This window comes from Ipomoea triloba, chromosome 11 (assembly GCF_003576645.1).
Source record: "Ipomoea triloba cultivar NCNSP0323 chromosome 11, ASM357664v1".
NCBI lineage: Eukaryota > Viridiplantae > Streptophyta > Magnoliopsida > Solanales > Convolvulaceae > Ipomoea > Ipomoea triloba.
The window spans coordinates 782,778-801,923 of NC_044926.1; the positions used below are offsets into that span (position 1 = coordinate 782,778).

At 38.5% G+C, this 19,146-nt stretch overlaps 2 protein-coding genes across 2 annotated transcripts; both read left to right on the forward strand.

Moving 5' to 3' along the window:
• The first annotated feature begins 3,272 nt into the window (after nucleotides 1-3,272).
• LOC115996898 (eukaryotic translation initiation factor 4G-like) lies at nucleotides 3,273-11,043 on the forward strand. The gene is made up of 11 exons (XM_031236334.1): nucleotides 3,273-3,468; nucleotides 3,625-3,818; nucleotides 3,942-4,054; nucleotides 4,409-4,573; nucleotides 4,659-4,732; nucleotides 4,829-4,885; nucleotides 5,102-5,908; nucleotides 6,032-6,475; nucleotides 6,565-9,569; nucleotides 10,138-10,332; nucleotides 10,418-11,043. The coding sequence occupies exons 2-11, from the start codon at nucleotides 3,655-3,657 to the stop codon at nucleotides 10,752-10,754; spliced, it is 5,361 nt and encodes a 1,786-aa protein (XP_031092194.1). The 5' UTR covers nucleotides 3,273-3,468; nucleotides 3,625-3,654; the 3' UTR covers nucleotides 10,755-11,043.
• A 608-nt stretch (nucleotides 11,044-11,651) lies between these two features.
• LOC115995723 (ras-related protein RABH1b) lies at nucleotides 11,652-14,456 on the forward strand. The gene is made up of 6 exons (XM_031234833.1): nucleotides 11,652-11,967; nucleotides 12,566-12,636; nucleotides 13,255-13,343; nucleotides 13,461-13,572; nucleotides 13,721-13,811; nucleotides 14,021-14,456. The coding sequence occupies exons 1-6, from the start codon at nucleotides 11,851-11,853 to the stop codon at nucleotides 14,165-14,167; spliced, it is 627 nt and encodes a 208-aa protein (XP_031090693.1). The 5' UTR covers nucleotides 11,652-11,850; the 3' UTR covers nucleotides 14,168-14,456.
• The last annotated feature ends 4,690 nt before the right edge of the window (nucleotides 14,457-19,146 follow it).

A 19,146-nucleotide genomic window follows, 5' to 3' on the forward strand; every position in this document is an offset into this window, starting at 1 on the left:
TGTTTCTGGGGATCGCAATACTAAGTTCTACCATGCTGCTACGAAGTGTAAGAAGGCTAAAAAAGGGAGTTTTAATTTTTTGGACGAGGATGGCAATCCAATGTCGGATGATCTCTAGATCGAAAGGGCTATACATGTTTATTTTACTCAAATCTTTACCAAAGATATGGAGGTGGATGTCTCTCTTATCCCTCAAGGCAAGTTCCCGACGCTTTGCGAGGAGGATTGGAGGGTGTTCAATGCGGAGTTCTCTATGCAAGAAATCAAGACAACTTTGTTTGAGATGGGAGCTTTAAAGGCTCCAGGCCCGGATGGATTTCATGCTATGTTTTATCAAAAAGCATGGCCGGTGGTTGGGAAGTCAGTTTTCAAGCAGGTTGATATGTTTCTAAAGTCAGGGGTGCTGGAAGAGGGAATGAATGATACTTGGATTGCCCTCATTCCAAAGAACACCTGCCCTACTAATGCTAGTCAATACCGCCCGATTAGCCTTTGTAACGTCATTTACAAAGTCATAACTAAAGCGATGACTAACCGGTTGAAGCCTATTCTGAGACATCTAATTGGACAGGAACAAAGCAGCTTCGTGCCGGGTAGACAAATTACTAACAACATTCTGCTATACCAGGAAGTCATGCACTCTATGCGAAACAGACAAGGAAAGAAAGGGTTTATGGTCCTTAAAATTGACCTCGAGAAAGCGTATGACAGGCTTAATTGGGATTTCATCTAGGATACCCTAAAGGAGGTCGGGTTGTCTACTGAGTGGGTGAGAAACATTATGTCTTGTGTGGAGTCTCCCAGAATGAGAATCGTATGGAATGGGAAACATCTTGACCAAATTAACCCGTCTAGGGGTATATGTCAAGGGGATTCAATTTCCCCTTATTTATTCGTTCTTTGCATGGAGCGACTGAGTCATACAATCAAAAACGAAGTAAACCAGGGAAATTGGAAAGGCATCCGCCTCTCAAGGTATGGCCCTCTCCTTACTCATTTATTTTTTGCTGATGACCTTGTCTTGTTTGCTGAAGCTTCGCAGGAACAAATTGCCATAATTTCAAAGTGCCTGGAAAGATTCAGCTAGGCCTCCGGGCAAAGGGTCAGTCTGAGCAAGTCCCAGATTTTCTTCTCTAGAAATGTGGACAACGAGGAAGCTCAAAGGATCTCCGCCATTGTTGGTATCCCCGTGACAACCAATCTTGGCAAGTACCTTGGAGTTCCAACGCTCCATGGAAGACTCACAAATAACCTCTTTTCTCCGATGCTTGAAAAGATGGATGCGAGACTAAACGGTTGGAAAACAAAATTCCTAACGTTAGCAGGTAGGGAAGTTTTAGCACAATCAGTGCTTCAAACGATCCCTTACTATGGAATGCAAACAACCCTTATGCCTGCCGGTGTATGGGAGGAGATTGATAAGAGGATTCGAAGGTTTATTTGGGGAGGGACCCCCGAGGCCAGAAAATGCCATTTAATGTGCTGGGAAAATGTCACAAAACCTAAAAACGAAGGTGGGCTGGGAATTAGAGCAGCTAAAGACATGAACATGGCCTTTATGGCTAAACTAGGATGGCAAATCATTCAACGAAAGGAAAGCCCTTGGGTAAAAGTTCTCAAGGAGAAATATGCCCATGGGAAATCAGGTTTGGACGTGGTTAGTAAAAAACAAATTTGCTCGAACGCATGGAGGGGAATTGTTGCGGCATGGCCTATTGTCATGAAGGGCAGCAGAATACATGTAAAGGATGGGAAGAATACCCGTTTCTGGAGAGATGCATGGATTCAAGAGCAGGCACTTGACCAATCAGACTCTACCCATGCAGCACCAGATTTCAATGACGACATGGTGAGAGATTACTGGGATCAAGCTAAAGGATGGAAATGGGAGAAACTAGTGTCTCTTCCTGACACAATCAGATCACAACTACGTAGTGTCACACTGTGCGAGGATGAGGGGAATGACGAGGTCTACTGGAGGCGTGAAGCATCAGGTAAGTTTTCTGTTACCTCCGCGTTTGAGTTGATCCATGACTACACACATACCATGCAGGGCACGGTTTGGAGTAAGCTGTGGAAGATCAAAGTACCAAATAAATACAAGACCTTCTTGTGGACGATCATTCATGATCGGATCATGGGAAATGCGGAGCGGAAGCGCCGAGGTTTAACAGAGAACGATAGTTGCGGAGCCTGCTCTGGGATGACGGAATCCACGGAGCATATTCTAAGGAGCTGCACCAATGCAAAGGAGATATGGAGGGTGTTTACATCCACAACAACACGGAGGAGGTGGAGACAGCTTGATTTCCGATAGTGGATTATCGTCAATATCACCAGCGGGAACGACGCGGCTGAAGGAGACGATTGGCCTAGACGCTTCACCATTATTGTCTGGTGGTTATGGCGATGGAGATGCGAGAGAGTCTTCAAAGAACAAGAGATGGATATTCACCGCAAGAGCAATTGGATCAGAGAAGCAGAGGAAGAAATCGACCGGGCGTTTGCTCGTCCGAATGGAAATACTAACAGAGGGGAACGACACAAAAAGGTCAGACTAAGGTGGATAGCGTCCACGACTCACCATGTTACGTTAAACACTGATGGGAGTGTCAAAACTAGGCTAAATAGGGCTGGTATGGGAGGTGTCTTGAGGAACAGGAAGGGCGAGTGGATTGTGGGTTTCATGCGGGGAGCATCGTATAGTGATCCCTCATGGGTTGAAGCGGAAGCTATTGCTGAAGGACTTAGATGGGCATGGCAGTAAGGTTTTCGTGACATAGAGATCCAAACGGATGCTAAGAACGTGGTGCAGTGGGTTCAGAGCGGCGTGCCGGGGCAAGGACCGGTCTGGGAGCATATCAACACGATAAGAGGTTGGATTACAAGAGACTGGAAGATATCGTTCCAAGTGATCTACCGAGAGCAAAACAGAGTGGCTGATTGTCTGGCGTTGAGTGGTGCAATGTACCGAGATGCGACAACGACATTTCTTGACTGCCCAGCGAATTGCAGGGATGTCTTCTTTGACGACTTGGCGCACGTTACGTGTGTCCGTAGAGTGGTGGAGTCCAGCTAAGGCAACTCCCCAGGGGTCCCCCCTCCTTTCACGACTTAAAAAAAAAATATCACTTTAGCGTGCAATTGAGTTTAAGCACTCCATATTTGGTAAAAGAATACGGTATAATAGTATTTTCCTTAATATATATACTACTCCGTAAATATACTAATTTGTGAACTAAATACGGATTAAACACTCTCTCTCTAAAGTTGTATACTTATATATGCTCTCTATCTCTCTCTCTCTCTCTGTATTTGTACGCACCAAACAACAACACAAACGCTCGCTCACATCTTCTCTGCTCGCTGTTTGTATATCGTATGGTGCGGTGGTGCTTCTGGTTGCCGCCGATCGCCACTGACATTAAAGCCCTAATTTTTGCACAGCCTCACTTCCTTCCACTCCAGGTAACTTCAGGAAGTGGAAAGCTCGAAACTTTATGGATTTTCATTTAGTTTTTGCTTTATTCGAGGGTTATTGATGTTTGATTTTTCCTCTTTTTCGATTCCGTCAATGCAATTGCTGTGGTGCTTTTTGATCGGCTGATCCGCGTGCGTGCACAGTAAAACTGCTGTCGTCGACGTTCTGGATATATGTCCCATAATCAATCGAGGTCGGAAAGTCGCGAGTCTTATCAGAATAGGAAGCCTGGACGATCCGGCAGCTTCAATCAGTATCGCGGTAGTAAAGGCGGCGGCGGCGGAGGCGGCAGTGGCTCGGCCCCTGCTCCTAGTCCCTCCTCGTCTTACAATAGAAGGTAAGTTAGGTTTTATTTGCGTGGATACATGGCTATGTTTGAAGGCAGGGTTTGTATACAAATTTTTTTATTTTTTTTATTTTCTGTTTTGTTTTGTTTTTTTATGTTACTTTTTTTGGTTAGCTTCAACAAGAAGTATAATAATGCACAAGGAGGATATAGGGCAGCAAGTGATCCAAGTGGGAGCTCTGCTCGAGGAGTGCAGAATGGTGCTCACCAAGAACAGCCATTAAGTGGTATTTGATACAAATTGCTCCTTTTTTTTGCTAAATTTTATTGTAACTTGTTTTGAGTTAAGTCCTGTGAGTTCTTCCTTTCCAGGGGGGTTGGAATGGTCAAGTTACAATTTTTGTTTGCTTAAAAGTCTACAATGTAAGAATTTTGGAAAGGTTTTCTCCTTGAAAAAAAGTTATAATTGATTTTATAATCAATATGTTGGCAGAATTGGCCCAGTGGCTTTTGTATGCCATTATTTTTTAATTTTTTGATGGTAGTTATGGTGAGGGATGGCAGTGGGAAACTGTCTTTTTAATTGTACCTTTTGCTTCTTTATAGTTGAGTAATTCTTGTCGTTCTCATTCTTATTGCAGAAGTGTTAGATGCTGCGCCTATTACTACTGCAGGTGTCCCTCCTTTGGGTACTCCTGTTAATGTCAGTAATGCGCCGACACAAAAAATTAACCGAGCTGTACCTAGACCTCCACCCTCCAATTCCTCTGCTGGTCCAGACCCTAATGCACCAGGCACTTCTAAAGGTTTTTTATTTGTTACTTTTTTATTTTTTTATTTGATTCAAGTTCTAGCTACCTGTTGATACTCATGTGTCTTTTCATGATTTAGCTCCAGGAGATGGATCTAAGTCCTTCCCTCTTCAGTTTGGGTCGTTAAATCCTAGTTTCATGAATGGGATGCAGGTATGTTCAACTTTCTTGAGCCATGAAGTTTGATATTTATAAATTTCATTCTCTCTTAAGGAATTGAGGTCTTCTTTACACCATGCTTATCTTTAGGTTCCTGCTCGAACAAGCTCAGCACCGCCAAACTTGGATGAGCAGAAACGTAGCCAGGTTAGCAGTTCTCCGCTTTGTTTGGTAGTGAATAAAATATCTAATCTGCCTCTCATACAGATTGCTGATTATTACTTAATTATCACCATGCGTATAGGATATAGCCTGTTGTTTTCTGTTTATTACATGATCATACTTAAAGGTTGCTAGTTTGGCTCTGATTTTCTTTTTTATTTATTCTCTTCAATACTTTTTTTTTTTTCTTTTTTCTGGAAGGCTCGCCTCAACTCTTTGAAACCTGGGCCTGCATTGCCAAATCCATCTACATCTGTGCAACCACCAGCAAAAAAGGATGCAGGGAAGGTTGACCAATTTAAAAAGGATTCAGGGAAGGTTGATCAATATAGTAACTTTGAGGGTCCGGTACACTCCAGGTCCAAGAGGGACATGCCTTCTTCTGGTCCACCCCCACTGACACAAACTCTAAAGCCTTCACCTCATCCTTTGACTGGGATGCATATGCAAATGCCATTTCACCCAGCTCAGCCTCAGGTTCCTGTTCCATATGGGGGCCATGGTCAAATTCAATCTCAGACCATGTCTGCCTCGTCTTTGCCAATTCAAATGTCGATGCCTCTACTTGGAAATCCTTCATTACAGCAGCCAATGTTTGTCACAGGTCTACCGCCCCATCCAATGTCATCTCAAGGGATCATGCATCAAGGACAAGGTTTAAGTTTTGCTCCTGGAATAAACCCCCAGATGCCTCCACAGTTGGGAAATATGGGAATGAATATTCCTCCACAATTTCCTCAACAACAGGCTGGAAAGTTTAGTAGTCTTCGAAAAACTGTAAAGATAACTCACCCAGACACTCATGAAGAATTAAGGCTTGATGGATCACCTGGTCCCAGATCACATCCCAGCATGCCTCCTCAATCACAGCCTCTATCATCATTCCCACCAACTCCAATTAACTATTATCCGAATTCCTACAATAACAGTTCAGTATACTTCCAACCTCCAAGTTCTCTTCCACCAAAGAATTCCCAGAGTCCTCAGGCAACAAGATTTTATAATCAGGTTAGTGATTCACTCTTTTACTATTATTCTTAGAGATTCACCCTATAATTGTTGATTGCAGGCATTGCCTAAAAAAGGTAAAATATAGTTGCTGATGTCAAAAACTTCATGATTTAAATGCAGGTGACAATCAAACCAGCTCCTGGCACTCCAGGGGAAAAGGACCAGGTGACAGTAAAACCTGCTCCTGGAATACCAGGGGAAAGGGACCAGTTAGCTTTGGTAAGTTCACCCACCAGCAAAGATTCCCAGAAACATGCAAAGTCGCATGTAGTTGCTTCAGTTCACCCTCAAAAAGATTCTCAGGCTTCTACTCAGAGTTCTATGCTTCAACCAAAGCAGGGTTATGGATCAACCCATGCATCATCAATTCCTGAAGCTAGTATGCATTCTACTGTAGTTTTAGGTTCTTCTTTTGAAGCGCCCAGCTTGACTCCTGTAATCACAACTTCAGATAAGGGTTCTACAGATGTGCCAGTGGGCAGTTCTGAAGCATTATCCCCTGATGCCATCAAAGTGCAGCAGAAAAAACCAGGCGATATAGACCCTTCGTCTGTGCAGGATCAGGTATTTTACTATTTTATTTCTCACTTGTTAAATAAACTGTCTGTTTTGGTGGCTCTAAGCAAATTCCTGTTACTTTGAGAGTTTTGTAGGTTGCCAGACTGTCTACTTCTGTTTTAGGCTTGCCTTCGCAGCCTCCAGAAACTGGAGATGAATCTGCTGGGGGATCTACCGTAGATGATATTGATGCCAAAGCTGTTGACGCTCATATAGAAGAGTCTTCCAAACCTCTTGATACAGAGAGTGAAGAGAACAATACAGTGCCTGAAACCACGAGTAAAAATGAGAAAGAAGTAAAGTTGCATGATGTTGTACAAGACAGCAACAATTCCAAGACACAATCAGAGTCCATTCGTTCAGAATCTTCTGAGTTCATTAATCAAACCAAAGAGCCTTGTCTACAGAGAGCTATTTCCATCAATGAGGGTAGTTCAGTAAAAATTACTCAGGGCAAGGTTAATGAATCTGCTACATGTTCCAGTGAAGTTGACAATGAGGCTGATAGTTCTTTATCATCCAGTTTAGATATAAATGACATGAATTCCAAGGGCACCCCCTTGGTGATAGGTGTATCTACCCAAGATCTTCATATGGGTACTAAAGAAATAACTTCTCCAACAACTTCCGTTGTTGATGAGGAGTCTGGATCTGAATCTCATGTGTGTCCTTCTGAGGCTACTTCAAAACACAAAGATGAAAATGACGACACTAGCTTGACTACATCAATTGCTAAGGAGAAATCTTTGGTTTACCAAGATTTGCCAAAAAGTACTCTTGCTAGAAAAAAGAAGAAAAAAGAAATATATAAAAAGGCAGACGCTGCAGGTGCAACCTCTGATTTGTATGTGGCATATAAGGGTACAGAGGAAAAGAAAGAAAATTGCACATATGTGGAAAGCAATCAAAGCATCGAAGGAAACATTGTTGATAGTTCAAAACCCTTTACTGCTGAGGTGGTGCAAGACATTGTGCAAGTCAAGGAAGGTGATCAGGTTAAAGTTGAGCCCGATGATTGGGAGGATGCTGTTGATGTTTCAAGTCCAAAGCTGGAATCTCCAGAAAATGGAAAGCAAGTTGTACGGGCATTCAATAATTATGCTGAAGGTTGTGATGAAATGACAACCAAAAAGTATTCAAGAGATTTTTTATTTAAATTTGCGGACCTATACACTGACCTTCCTGAAGGTTTTGCAATTGCATCTGATATTGCGGAAGTATTGATGGGTTCTACTGTTGATGTTACTAATGAACCATACCCAAGTCCTGGCAGGATTATTGATAGACCATCTGGAGGCTCTAGACCAGAACGCCGTGGTAGTGTCATGGGAGATGAAGAGAAGTGGAGTAAATTACCTGGACCACTTGTGACTGGACGGGAATCACGGGATATGCGACTAGACATGGCTTATGGTAGTAATGCTATGGGATTCCGTCCTAATCAAGGAGGTAATTTTGGGGTTTTGAGGAACCCCCATGCACCAACCTCACTGCAGTATGCTGGAGGTATCCTTGCAGGGCCGTTGCATTCAGTTGGTTCTCAAGGTATGCAAAGAAATGGTGTTGATGCTGACAGGTGGCAGCGAGGAACTGCTTTCCAGAAGGGTTTGATGCCTTCTCCTCACTCTCCATTACAAGTGATGCATAAAGCTGAAAAGAAGTATGAAGTTGGTAGGGTAACGGATGAGGAACAAGCAAAGCAAAGACAGTTGAAAGCAATTCTAAACAAGCTTACTCCCCAGAACTTTGAAAAATTGTTCCAGCAAGTTAAAGATGTCAAAATTGACAATGTGACGACACTTAATGGTGTTATTTCACAAATTTTTGATAAGGCTTTGATGGAACCCACTTTTTGTGAGATGTATGCAAACTTCTGTTCTCACCTCTCTGCTGAGCTTCCTGATCTGAGCATAGACAATGAAAAAATTACTTTTAAGAGATTGCTTTTAAACAAGTGTCAGGAAGAATTTGAGAGAGGAAAGCGAGAGGAACAAGAAGCTAATGTAACTGATGGGGAAGGCGAAACAAAACTCTCAGATGAGGAAAGAGAGGAGAAAAGACTAAAAGCACGGAGAAGAATGTTAGGCAACATTAGACTAATTGGAGAGTTGTACAAGAAGAAAATGTTGACAGAGAGGATAATGCACGAGTGCATAAAAAATTTGCTAGGTGAGACTGAGAATCAGAATCCTGATGAGGAAAACATTGAAGCTTTATGTAAATTAATGAGCACAATTGGTGAGATGATAGATCATGTAAAAGCCAAGGTGCACATGGATGCTTATTTTGCTTGGATGGCTAACTTGTCAATCAACATGAAACTATCTTCCAGGGTAAGGTTTATGTTGAAAGATGCAATCGATCTTAGGAAGAATAATTGGCAGCAGAGGAGAAAAGTTGAAGGACCAAAGAAGATTGAAGAGGTGCATAGAGATGCAGCTCAAGAAAGACAAGCCCAAGCTAGTAGGATTTCTCGTGCCCCCGGCTTGAGTTCTTCTGTTAGAAGAGGCCAACAAATTGATTTTTCTCCTAGAGGTCCTAGTATATTGCCTTCTCCAAGCTCTCAGATGAGTGGGTTCCGACCTATGTCTCCCCAGATGCGGGATTACGGTGGTCAAGATTCTCGGCTGGATGATAGAAATTCATTTGAGAATAGGGCATTATCACTTCCCCTGACCCAGCGGTCCCATGGAGATGATATTACACTTGGACCTCAAGGTGGACTTGCAAGGTCTTTTAGGGGACAGACAACTGCTCCAATAACCCCATCAGCTAATATACCAAGTCCTGGTGATCCCCATAGAGTTGCATCTGGGATGAATGGCTTTAGTCCTATGCCTGATCGGATAACACATGGCTCAAGGGAAGATTCCATGCAGAGGTATATTCCAGAAAGGGTTTCCAGTCAATATGATCATACTGGTAAACAGGAGTGGAACATGCAGTATGGAAATAGAGATCGTGGATTTGATACTGCTCTTACGTCTCCTCCAGTTCGAGGTGGAGGGACAAGTTCTATGCAGAATGTTCATCAAGATAAAGGATTGTCTGAAGAACGCTTACAGGACCTATCCATGTCTGCAATTAAAGAATTTTACAGGTACTATTCTGCAATTACTTTTGGATTCTAGCTTTACAAATTGGGCTGAATCTTTTGCTGAGAAATGTTTCCTGGAGTTTGATTCTGAGAGTAATCTAATCAAGGATCTTTGTTTGCTTACTCTCCAAGGCCTTTAAATTTTCTTTTTAAAAAAATTATAGTGTTATAAGGAAAGTGTGTTTAAAAAAAAGTTGTGGGCACTGACTATTGGCATCTAGATTTTATGTCTTCCAGAAAGTGATGGGTGAAACCACCAAGTTAGGGAAGACATTTTATATTTCATTTCTTCCAACATTTGCTTCTTATTCTCTAAATTTGTTCTTTATGTTTCTAATATGGCATCTTCTTAATGTATAATTGGATATGGTGAGAATATGATGGACATATTTTTGTATTTGCTACATCATATCACATGTTTTCAATATTCACTTGTGTAACGAAATACCCTAGAAGTCCAAATAGGAATCTTTTCATAATTTGTATGGAGTTCCCATATGTGTACTATAGTTTGTGTGCATAACCTGATGTGTCCTATACAACATGCTAACAAGTGCTTTTCTGATGACAGTGCCAGAGATGAGAAGGAGGTTGCTTTATGCATGAAAGACCTGAATGCTCCAAGCTTCTATCCTTCAATGATTGCTCTTTGGATCACTGATTCTTTCGAGAGGAAGGAAATGGAGAGGGATCTCTTAGGGAAACTTCTGCTCAACTTAACAAAGTCTCGGGACGTTATCCTAAGTCCGGATCAGATGATTCAGGGGTAGGCTGTTGTTTTTCACGACATACAATGACCAAGATCGATAACTGTTTAACTGAATGTTGACTTATTATGACCCCGTGAACAGGTTTGAACGTGTTCTCACTACCTTGGAGGATGCAGTTAATGATGCCCCAAGAGCAGCGGAATTTCTTGGTCGTATCTTTGCCAACATGGTTTTGGAAAACGTGGTTCCTCTCAACGAGATTGGGCGGTTGCTACAAGAAGGCGGGGAGGAGAAAGGGTGCCTCGTAGAGACAGGGCTTGCAGCTGACGTTCTTGGAAGCACCTTAGAGATTATCAAATCGGAGAAAGGCGATTCTTTGTTGAACGACATCTGTAAAAGATCTAATCTGCTGCTAGAAAACTTCCGGCCCCCAGGTTCTAACAAGCAATCCAAACTGGACAAGTTTCTGTTTTCATAGCTTATTATAGACTGTATGTGGTAGAAATTCATGTCTAGTGTTCTTTAGGGTCACATTCCGCAGATAAATATATATATCTATAATCATATCATATATGTGCTTCAATGGGAATCAACAAAGTGGCTTATCTTAGATTCTTAGATATTATTTTTGTCAAAAATGTGTAAAAAGTGAGCTTGCCATCTTGGCTGCACTGAGCTGTTAACTTACTTGCAGGTTGGCTGTGAATATTATGGTTTTAACAAGCTTAATTGATGTTTAATATGAACCCTGCAATGATGTTGGAGTCTTTTTAAGTCTCAAATTCTTAAATATGCTTAGTTTGAGCTATTAATCGCAATCTTTAAGTCGCCTTTTACTCAATTTTGTTCCCAAAAAGGTTGAATTTCCAACCCAAGGGTCCCTTATGATCCAATTCGACAGAGCATCTAAGATGTTTTCAAAAGATTGAACACAGAAGCGAAGATGTTTCAAAAAGGTTAAACACAGAAGCCAAACATTTGTTTGATTGAACACAGAAGCCAAACATTTGTTTGATTGAACACAGAAGCGAAGATGCGGGTGAGACTCAATCACTTCACCTTTGTGACCAACCGAGCTGTCTATGCGTTGTTCAATAACTCAAAAATCAAAATCACCGTAATACCAACAAGCTAATTGGCTAATTGAGTCATAAAATTATCCATAATATTGAAAAAATTTGGTAATGAATTGCTAACTATTTAAAAATATTAATTATAATTTTCATAATTAATATTTTTTAAGTGATAGAGAGAAAAAGGTCTCACTATTACCACACTTTTGTATAGACTCTGTGACACAATCAATATTTTTTCTTTGACAAGTATATATACTACATACAAAATTTTGTTCATTTTTTTTAGTTCTTTATTAAATCCTTTTGTGCAAATTGAAAAACCCTTTCACGCGCTTCTTCCTGGAATACAAATACCGAGCACGCACGATTCTCTCTCACACTGCTGTCTTCGACGCGCCTCCGATCATTTTCCGGCGATTTATAAAATACTCCGTCGGAAAAGTCCTGATCCGATCCACGGATTTCATAATCCAGAAGTCAAACGAGTAGATCAGATAGATGGCTCCCGTTTCGGCTCTTGCCAAGTACAAGCTCGTATTCTTAGGAGATCAATCCGTGGGGAAAACCAGTATCATTACTCGCTTCATGTACGATAAATTCGATAACACTTATCAGGTACTGTATATCCGTTTATAATTTGCTGCTTTTGATTTCCAATTGAACCAGTATTTATCATGAACTAATTCAAAAAATTATCCGTATTTGTTTGATCTGCTTGTCTGTGACTCCTATGCTGTTGTATTCTGATACTTAATGATCTTCAAGTGTTTTATGTCAACGAATTTTGATTCTCCGAGAACTGATAATTTTAGATCAGCTCTTAGTTAAGTTAGCACTTAATGTATTTTAGGTGATTACAATAAAGTTCGAAATGGATTATTTTTCTGCCAGAAAGTTATCACTTTGAAGGTGTCATACTGCCGATCATTTTTCTTATTATTAAGCTCAATCCACTAGATCTTGTTACTTGTTGGTGAATAACTTAATATTGAGCTTGTGGCTTTTGTATTAGCTATGGTGGTCTCTGAAAATAAGAGCTTTTGAGAATTAGTGGTATATTGTCTTGCCAAAAAGAAAACAAAAACAATTACATATTGGAAAAGGGGAAATCATTTTACCTTTGTTATTGACTTTGCATAAACTAAGTGCACCATCTCTTTCAAGGCTAAGCGGAATATTTCTTAGGCTTACCTAAATGCTAACTTGTTTTCAGGCAACTATTGGTATTGATTTCCTGTCAAAGACAATGTACCTTGAAGATCGTACAGTGAGATTGCAGCTTTGGTAAGTTGCAGTCCTTGATGTGAGGATCCTGTGCTTGTGTTGCAAAATCATTCTGTTTTGCGCTCATATTCCCATGCATCCCACTTTTATTGACCATTTGTTGAAGTCCTCTTTTCCACTCCTGCCTAATAAGTTTTGCGCTACCATAACAGTAGCTTGGTAATCAGTTTCATCAATGCTTTCTTTATTTCCTACTTTTATTTGCTCAACGGAGTAATGTTAAACTTCTATATACACCAAAGTTCCTTGCATGAGCATCGCAAATTGCATGCCAAAGCTAGTTTCATGGTTGCTACAATTTTAGCTATTATAAAGATATGTTTTCATTCCCAAGTGATGAATACTCTGTTCATGACTATTTACTCTTTAGAAAGCAATCCACTGTTAGCAGCTGCAAGATAACATATTTATTGAATTTTTTAATGTCGGATCTGCCATCGGTCCATTATTAGTTTCTTTACTCTGTTCATGACTATTTTTACTAGCAATCCACCGTCTGCAGCTGCGAGACCACATATTTATTGAAGTTCTTAATGTCGGATCTGTCATTGGATCATTATTAGTTATTTAGTTTCTTTAAAATGTTTTATAAATTTTCACCTCTCTGACTGTATGCAGGGATACAGCAGGGCAAGAGAGATTCAGGAGTCTTATACCCAGCTATATTAGGGACTCATCTGTTGCTGTTATTGTGTATGATGTTGCAAGTATGTTTACATTTAATTTGTTACACTTCCCCTTGCTGCAATTAATATCTTATGAAAAAAAACTCAATCTATGCAGTGTATTGTTTTTTTGTAACATGTATCTGACTTAATGTTCAGGCCGGCAGTCTTTCCTTAACACTTCAAAGTGGGTAGAGGAGGTTCGGACTGAGCGTGGGAGTGATGTTATAATTGTCCTTGTTGGGAATAAAACTGACCTTGTTGAGAAAAGGTATCTATATTTTGGCTTTCTTTAGGATTCTGATTAAATAAGGAATTTTTAGCCTCCTTACCCACTTTTTTTGAAATATATAGTAATGTTCTTGTTTATTTTTTCTTTCATTTGCTTAATCTCAGTTTTCTTTCTTGCATATAAACAGAATAGTCTCAATAGAAGAAGGAGAGGCTAAAGCTCGTGAAATGAATGTCATGTTTATTGAAACCAGTGCAAAGGCTGGCTTCAATATAAAGGTGAGTAATAACATCTTCCTTGTGAGAGTCTCTTAAGAATATCTTGATTATATGATGAAGTGGCATCTGCGTGATTGTGATAAAAACAAAATGAAAACAGTTTTTTTTGGTAAAACATTTTTATTCTTGTTAGTTAGCTTTTCTGCTTTACTTGGCCACGCATTTTGATAATTAACATTGGTTGCTGCAAAACCTTTCGATCATTGCAGCCGCTTTTTAGAAAAATTGCTGCAGCCTTGCCGGGAATGGAGACATTATCCTCAGCAAAGCAAGAAGACATGGTCGACGTCAACCTCAAGTCTACAAACTCAAATTCGGCCCAGTCTCAACAACAGTCGGGAGGATGCGCTTGTTGATTTCATGTTTGCGATTCTCCATCTTCTGTTCAGTTGTGTCTGTAAAGATCGTCTTTCATAGCATTCGAGAGTTTCGGTCATGTTTGACATTTTGGGTAAGATATTGTCATTATAGTTTGTTAGACCTGGTATTTGTCAGCTGGTTGGTATAATGGTATCTGTATCATCTTATAGGACCAAGTCATTTAGATATATTCTTCTTCTTGGGTCAAAATTTTCAAAGATGTTCTGCAGTTTTGTATGAAAATCCTCTTCTTGTTTATGCAATAGTATGTTTGGCTGCTATTTCTACCTTCTTTTTGTAGTCATGGATGGTGTGCTGTGAGTTAATTAGTGTTCATCTGATTCAAAAAGAAAATAAAAAAAATAGTGTTCATCGGTGTGTGTGATAGCCGCCAGGAGTGAATGTTGTGATTTGTGAATGAATGTTTACATAAGTTGCTGTCAGCCTGTCATGCCAAAATGTTCCACGTTACCATGCCTCGAAATGCGAACCGGTAGGGTATATGCTTGTTTATTCATAAAAATTTACAATTATTATTTGAAAGTGGGCTCCGCTTAAGTTTGTCTTGCGATCAGAGTTTACAAAGAACTACAAGGAGGCGAACCATTTATCGAGAAGGCTAAGGGAATCACTAATAGTTTTTTTTTTTTTTTGGTGTGATTTTTGATGCAACATTGCATATGTGGATGAGAGAGAGAGAGAAAGGAGAGAGATGGTTCAAGGTCCTCTTGCAAATACTTGGTTTTTGTAGACTTGGTGGGTCCCAAAAAACAAAACAATTTTGAAATTGCTTGTGAGATGCAACTCAAGTGTGTGGTTACTAAGGCAACTATCTAACCAACTTAGTTAAGGTTGTTCCATCTAACCCACCTAAATACATACTTGAACGAATATTGCACATATTTGTATCAGATCCATTTAACACTACTCATAGGGTACCTAGCTAATAATGGGTTTTCAAAATTACCAAAACCAGTTACAGTTATTATATATCTTTACTACTTACCCGAATTCATCCTATTAGGATATTTGGGAGGAATTGATTTCTGATATTACTTGTTGTCATCCCTTATTATGCTCCATAAGCTAAATATGAATATTATTTTTCACATAGAAAATGTGATGTTCATACTTATATACTATAACCCAATTCATCCTATTAGGATTTGTGACAATCCGCTTCCTGATATTACTTGTTATCCCTAACCATGCTCCATAAGCTAGATATGAATCTCATTTTTCACGTGGAAAATTTGACGTTATAAAATAAAGCAAGACTTAAATTTGACAAATTCTAAATCAAAGATTTTTGGGATGTTTAGACTCTTCAATTTGATGCAATTCTTGGTGATCTCATTGTTTAAAAGCAGCAATTGCCGGGGAGATCTTTGATCCAATCATGGATTATTTACATCTTTAATTCAAAAGATTATTATGTCCTATCTTTCATGTTATCCGTTTCATTGGTTTAGTTCAAATCTTGAATTACAAATTTTAATCATTATTTTCCTTTTTAAACGAAATAATTAGTCAAAGGTTACAATGAGTATATATTTACTATATTTAAGAGGATCTGATATCAAATAGAATCCCATATGCTTTAATTATGGGTTTGATTAGCCCAAAAAGAAACAAACTCAAATAATGGTAGTTTATCGCTCCTGTCTCGAAGATAAGTGAATGAAATAAATTATCAGATATGTCTTAACTGACCTATAAGTATCAAATGTGTACATTAGTGCTCAAAATAAGGTCAAATCCATACATTCCTGTTTAGTAAAGCACATCAATTTATTTGGGTTGATTAACCAGTTAAGCTGTTCTCGAGGAAAAAAAATGAAAACTCTTTTAAAACTTAATTTATAGGTTGGTCTTATGTCCTACACACTTTTATTTCCAAGCTATCTGGCTGCAATGGTGGAAAATCACCCTAAGTTAAGCTAATGGAAAGTTCAATTAAATGATTTGTCCAATCTTATTATGAATTTTTTAGATTAAATTACATAAGTACAAAATTAAGTGTGTGATGAGGGTTATGACTTATGACTTATGAGACAACTATATTGACCCGATAACTCAAGTATCATAGACATGCTCTCATTTCTCGGTTACAAAGGTTGGAAAATTAGTCTCATTGATTTAGTTATCACCATAGATAATGGTCATATGTATAGTCCTTTTGCCTGTCATCACAACTTCAACTGCTATGTTGTTCGATCAACTGATATGTCAAATCAAAAGATGTCACATCAACTGGACTTACCATCATTGTTACACTCCCAACATCTCCCATATCGAGCATTCCACTTGCTTGTTTGTGGATTCCAATTCTATTTCTCTTAACGTGTATTGTACGTATTGTCCAAAATAGAGAGCATTCTGAACTTCTAGACCCAATAACACTATCAGTATAACAATTGATAAAAATAAAATTACAAGTTTAACAATTGAAAGATGACACTTCCCTCCCCACAATCAAAGATATATACAATTAAGAAATTCAATGACGGCATATTCAAATGCCATTTACTATTCAAGTTATTGGAGAACCTTCACCTTCACGTCAAACACTACTTCATTGTTTGGAGGGAAAATATGCAATAGTATTAGACTATTAGCAATATGTAATTTAATACACAACTTTTCTATATCATATGTCACAATACCATAGTCAACATCAAGCCATAGGACATACACTATTTTTTTCATATATTTTATTCTTAAAATATCCTTGTAATAAAGTGTCAAAAAAATTCGGTAGTTGATCAGTTTGAACTCCAAACTTAAGTATTCTTCGTAGCTCCTGCCTTGTAGAGCCCAAACTAATAAAAGAGGTAAATTACGGAATGTTTCTTAATTGGTCTATAGGCCCCAAATACTTGTACACTAGAACCCTATAACGGCTGGCAAAACAAAGTCTCTTTACTTATTTTGGATTGGTTGACCAGTTGAGATGTGTTTGGGATAAATAAAAAAAAAAAAAGAATAAGTGGAAGTTATGTTTGAACTACAAACTTAAGCACTCTTCACTACTCTGGAGAGGAGTAGAAAAAGGTAAATCGCAATATATGCCTTAATTGGCCTATTGGTGGCCCCAAATACTTGTAAATTAACAACCTACGACTGCTAGCAAAATAAAATTTCTTAACATATTTTGTATTGATTGACCAATTGAGTTGTGCTCGGGAAAAAAATTTGGTAGTTAGTAAAGGGTTGAGTGGATGAGAAATTATGAAACGAAGAAAGTGGTATTTTCGGTGGCGAAATTCAAATAGTTTTCTTTATGTTTCCTATTTAAGGCACTATGGAACTGATATGATTATCTCTGCCCAAGAAAATAAAAATAAAAACAGAAATAGCACACTGATTGTGGACAGCAGACAATGAATATATCCACTTATTCAAACGTAACACTAAAGAATCTTATTTTTTGCATCAATAGAAAGTGGATGATGGGTGGGAACATGGAAGGTTTTGGTTTATTTATTGGATAACACAAATAAATAAAGATTATAATAATAAAATAAATGGAATGGATTCCATGTGCATTTGGCACTAAATACTCAAAAGTATACATTAAACAAGTTCGTTAGTTCTTGATTAAGAATGAGGCAACTTTAATCGAATTCCTCGAACAGTTATCTTGATAAATATAAGGTTGATTGAATGGACAGTTCAACTGGTTACATGGATGAAGTTTAAGAAAAGAGATCAGTGATCGAGCCTGACTAGCGACAGTGAGGGGGGTTCCTTGTGCGCAGTGAGCAAAGGTCTAGTCTCTATTTTGCCAATCAGCTAGGGTTTAATTCTTTGTGATCATTTGCCGGCTAAAGTCACAAGACGTGTTTCACCCAAAGAGCTTTCTCGTTTAGACTTATCCTTTTATATATTTATTATAGTTTTTGAAAAAAAAAACATTAATTTTCCCATCAAACTATATCCTATAACTCCTTGGATAAGAGATATATACTTCCTAAAGAATATGTTGAAACTTTTTGTAAAAGATATGAGAGTTGTGAGGCATTTTTCAAAGCAATATAATTAATACAAGAATGAAGTGGTGTTGGGAACAGCTAGTTTATGTGATGGGTACAAAGTTCGTGAAAAAGCAAAACATTCATTCAAATTGAAGCCATCAATATGACAGCAATGTGAAGCTGCCCAACAACTAACATCCCCAAATTACACAATATATCTCTTCAAACAAATTAAAGCTTCATAACCACTATATATATTATCATCAAATTCTCTTGTAGAATAGTCTTTTTAGGATGAGCTTTTCTTTAAATTTGAATACATATCATTAGTGCTCTTGTTGGAAGACCGGTGGGACAAAAAACAATTACTTGAAAGAGTGTTACCTGATACCAATAAAAGATACTCTCACCGAGACTAATGTGTTGCAGAAAAAGATAATTTAAAGATGAGCTATTCGGTGTCAAAAAAGGGTCAAGAGTGACAACTATTTGCTACATATACTCAATAAATTATAGATAGAGTTGTGAAGAGAGTTCGAGATGCATCTACCTCGAACTATCAAATTCAATGATATAATGTAGTCGACTTGGTTTATATCTTCTAATTTACTCATATTACAAAATTGGAATACGTATTTTACATTGATCGAAAATGATTCCCGTCTTGATGTAGTTTACTTCATTTATATGGTTTATATAGGCTATTATTCAAGAATGAGATTTCTCTAGTACATTCTTTCAAATAGTAACTATGGATTTCTCTCGTCATAGAAAAATGATTCCCACTCATGCACAACTATCTAGCTAGTCCATATTATCATTCAAATTATACCTATAATTTTTTACCTACAAAAAGTTAAAAGTATATAAAAATCAATTTTAAATTGAAGACCAAACTTTAGATGTTTCGAAACGTACCCCCACACACGAAACACTTTGGTAGTTCGGAACAAATAATGAATAATGATGATATCCACACAATTTGAAGATGTGTTGAA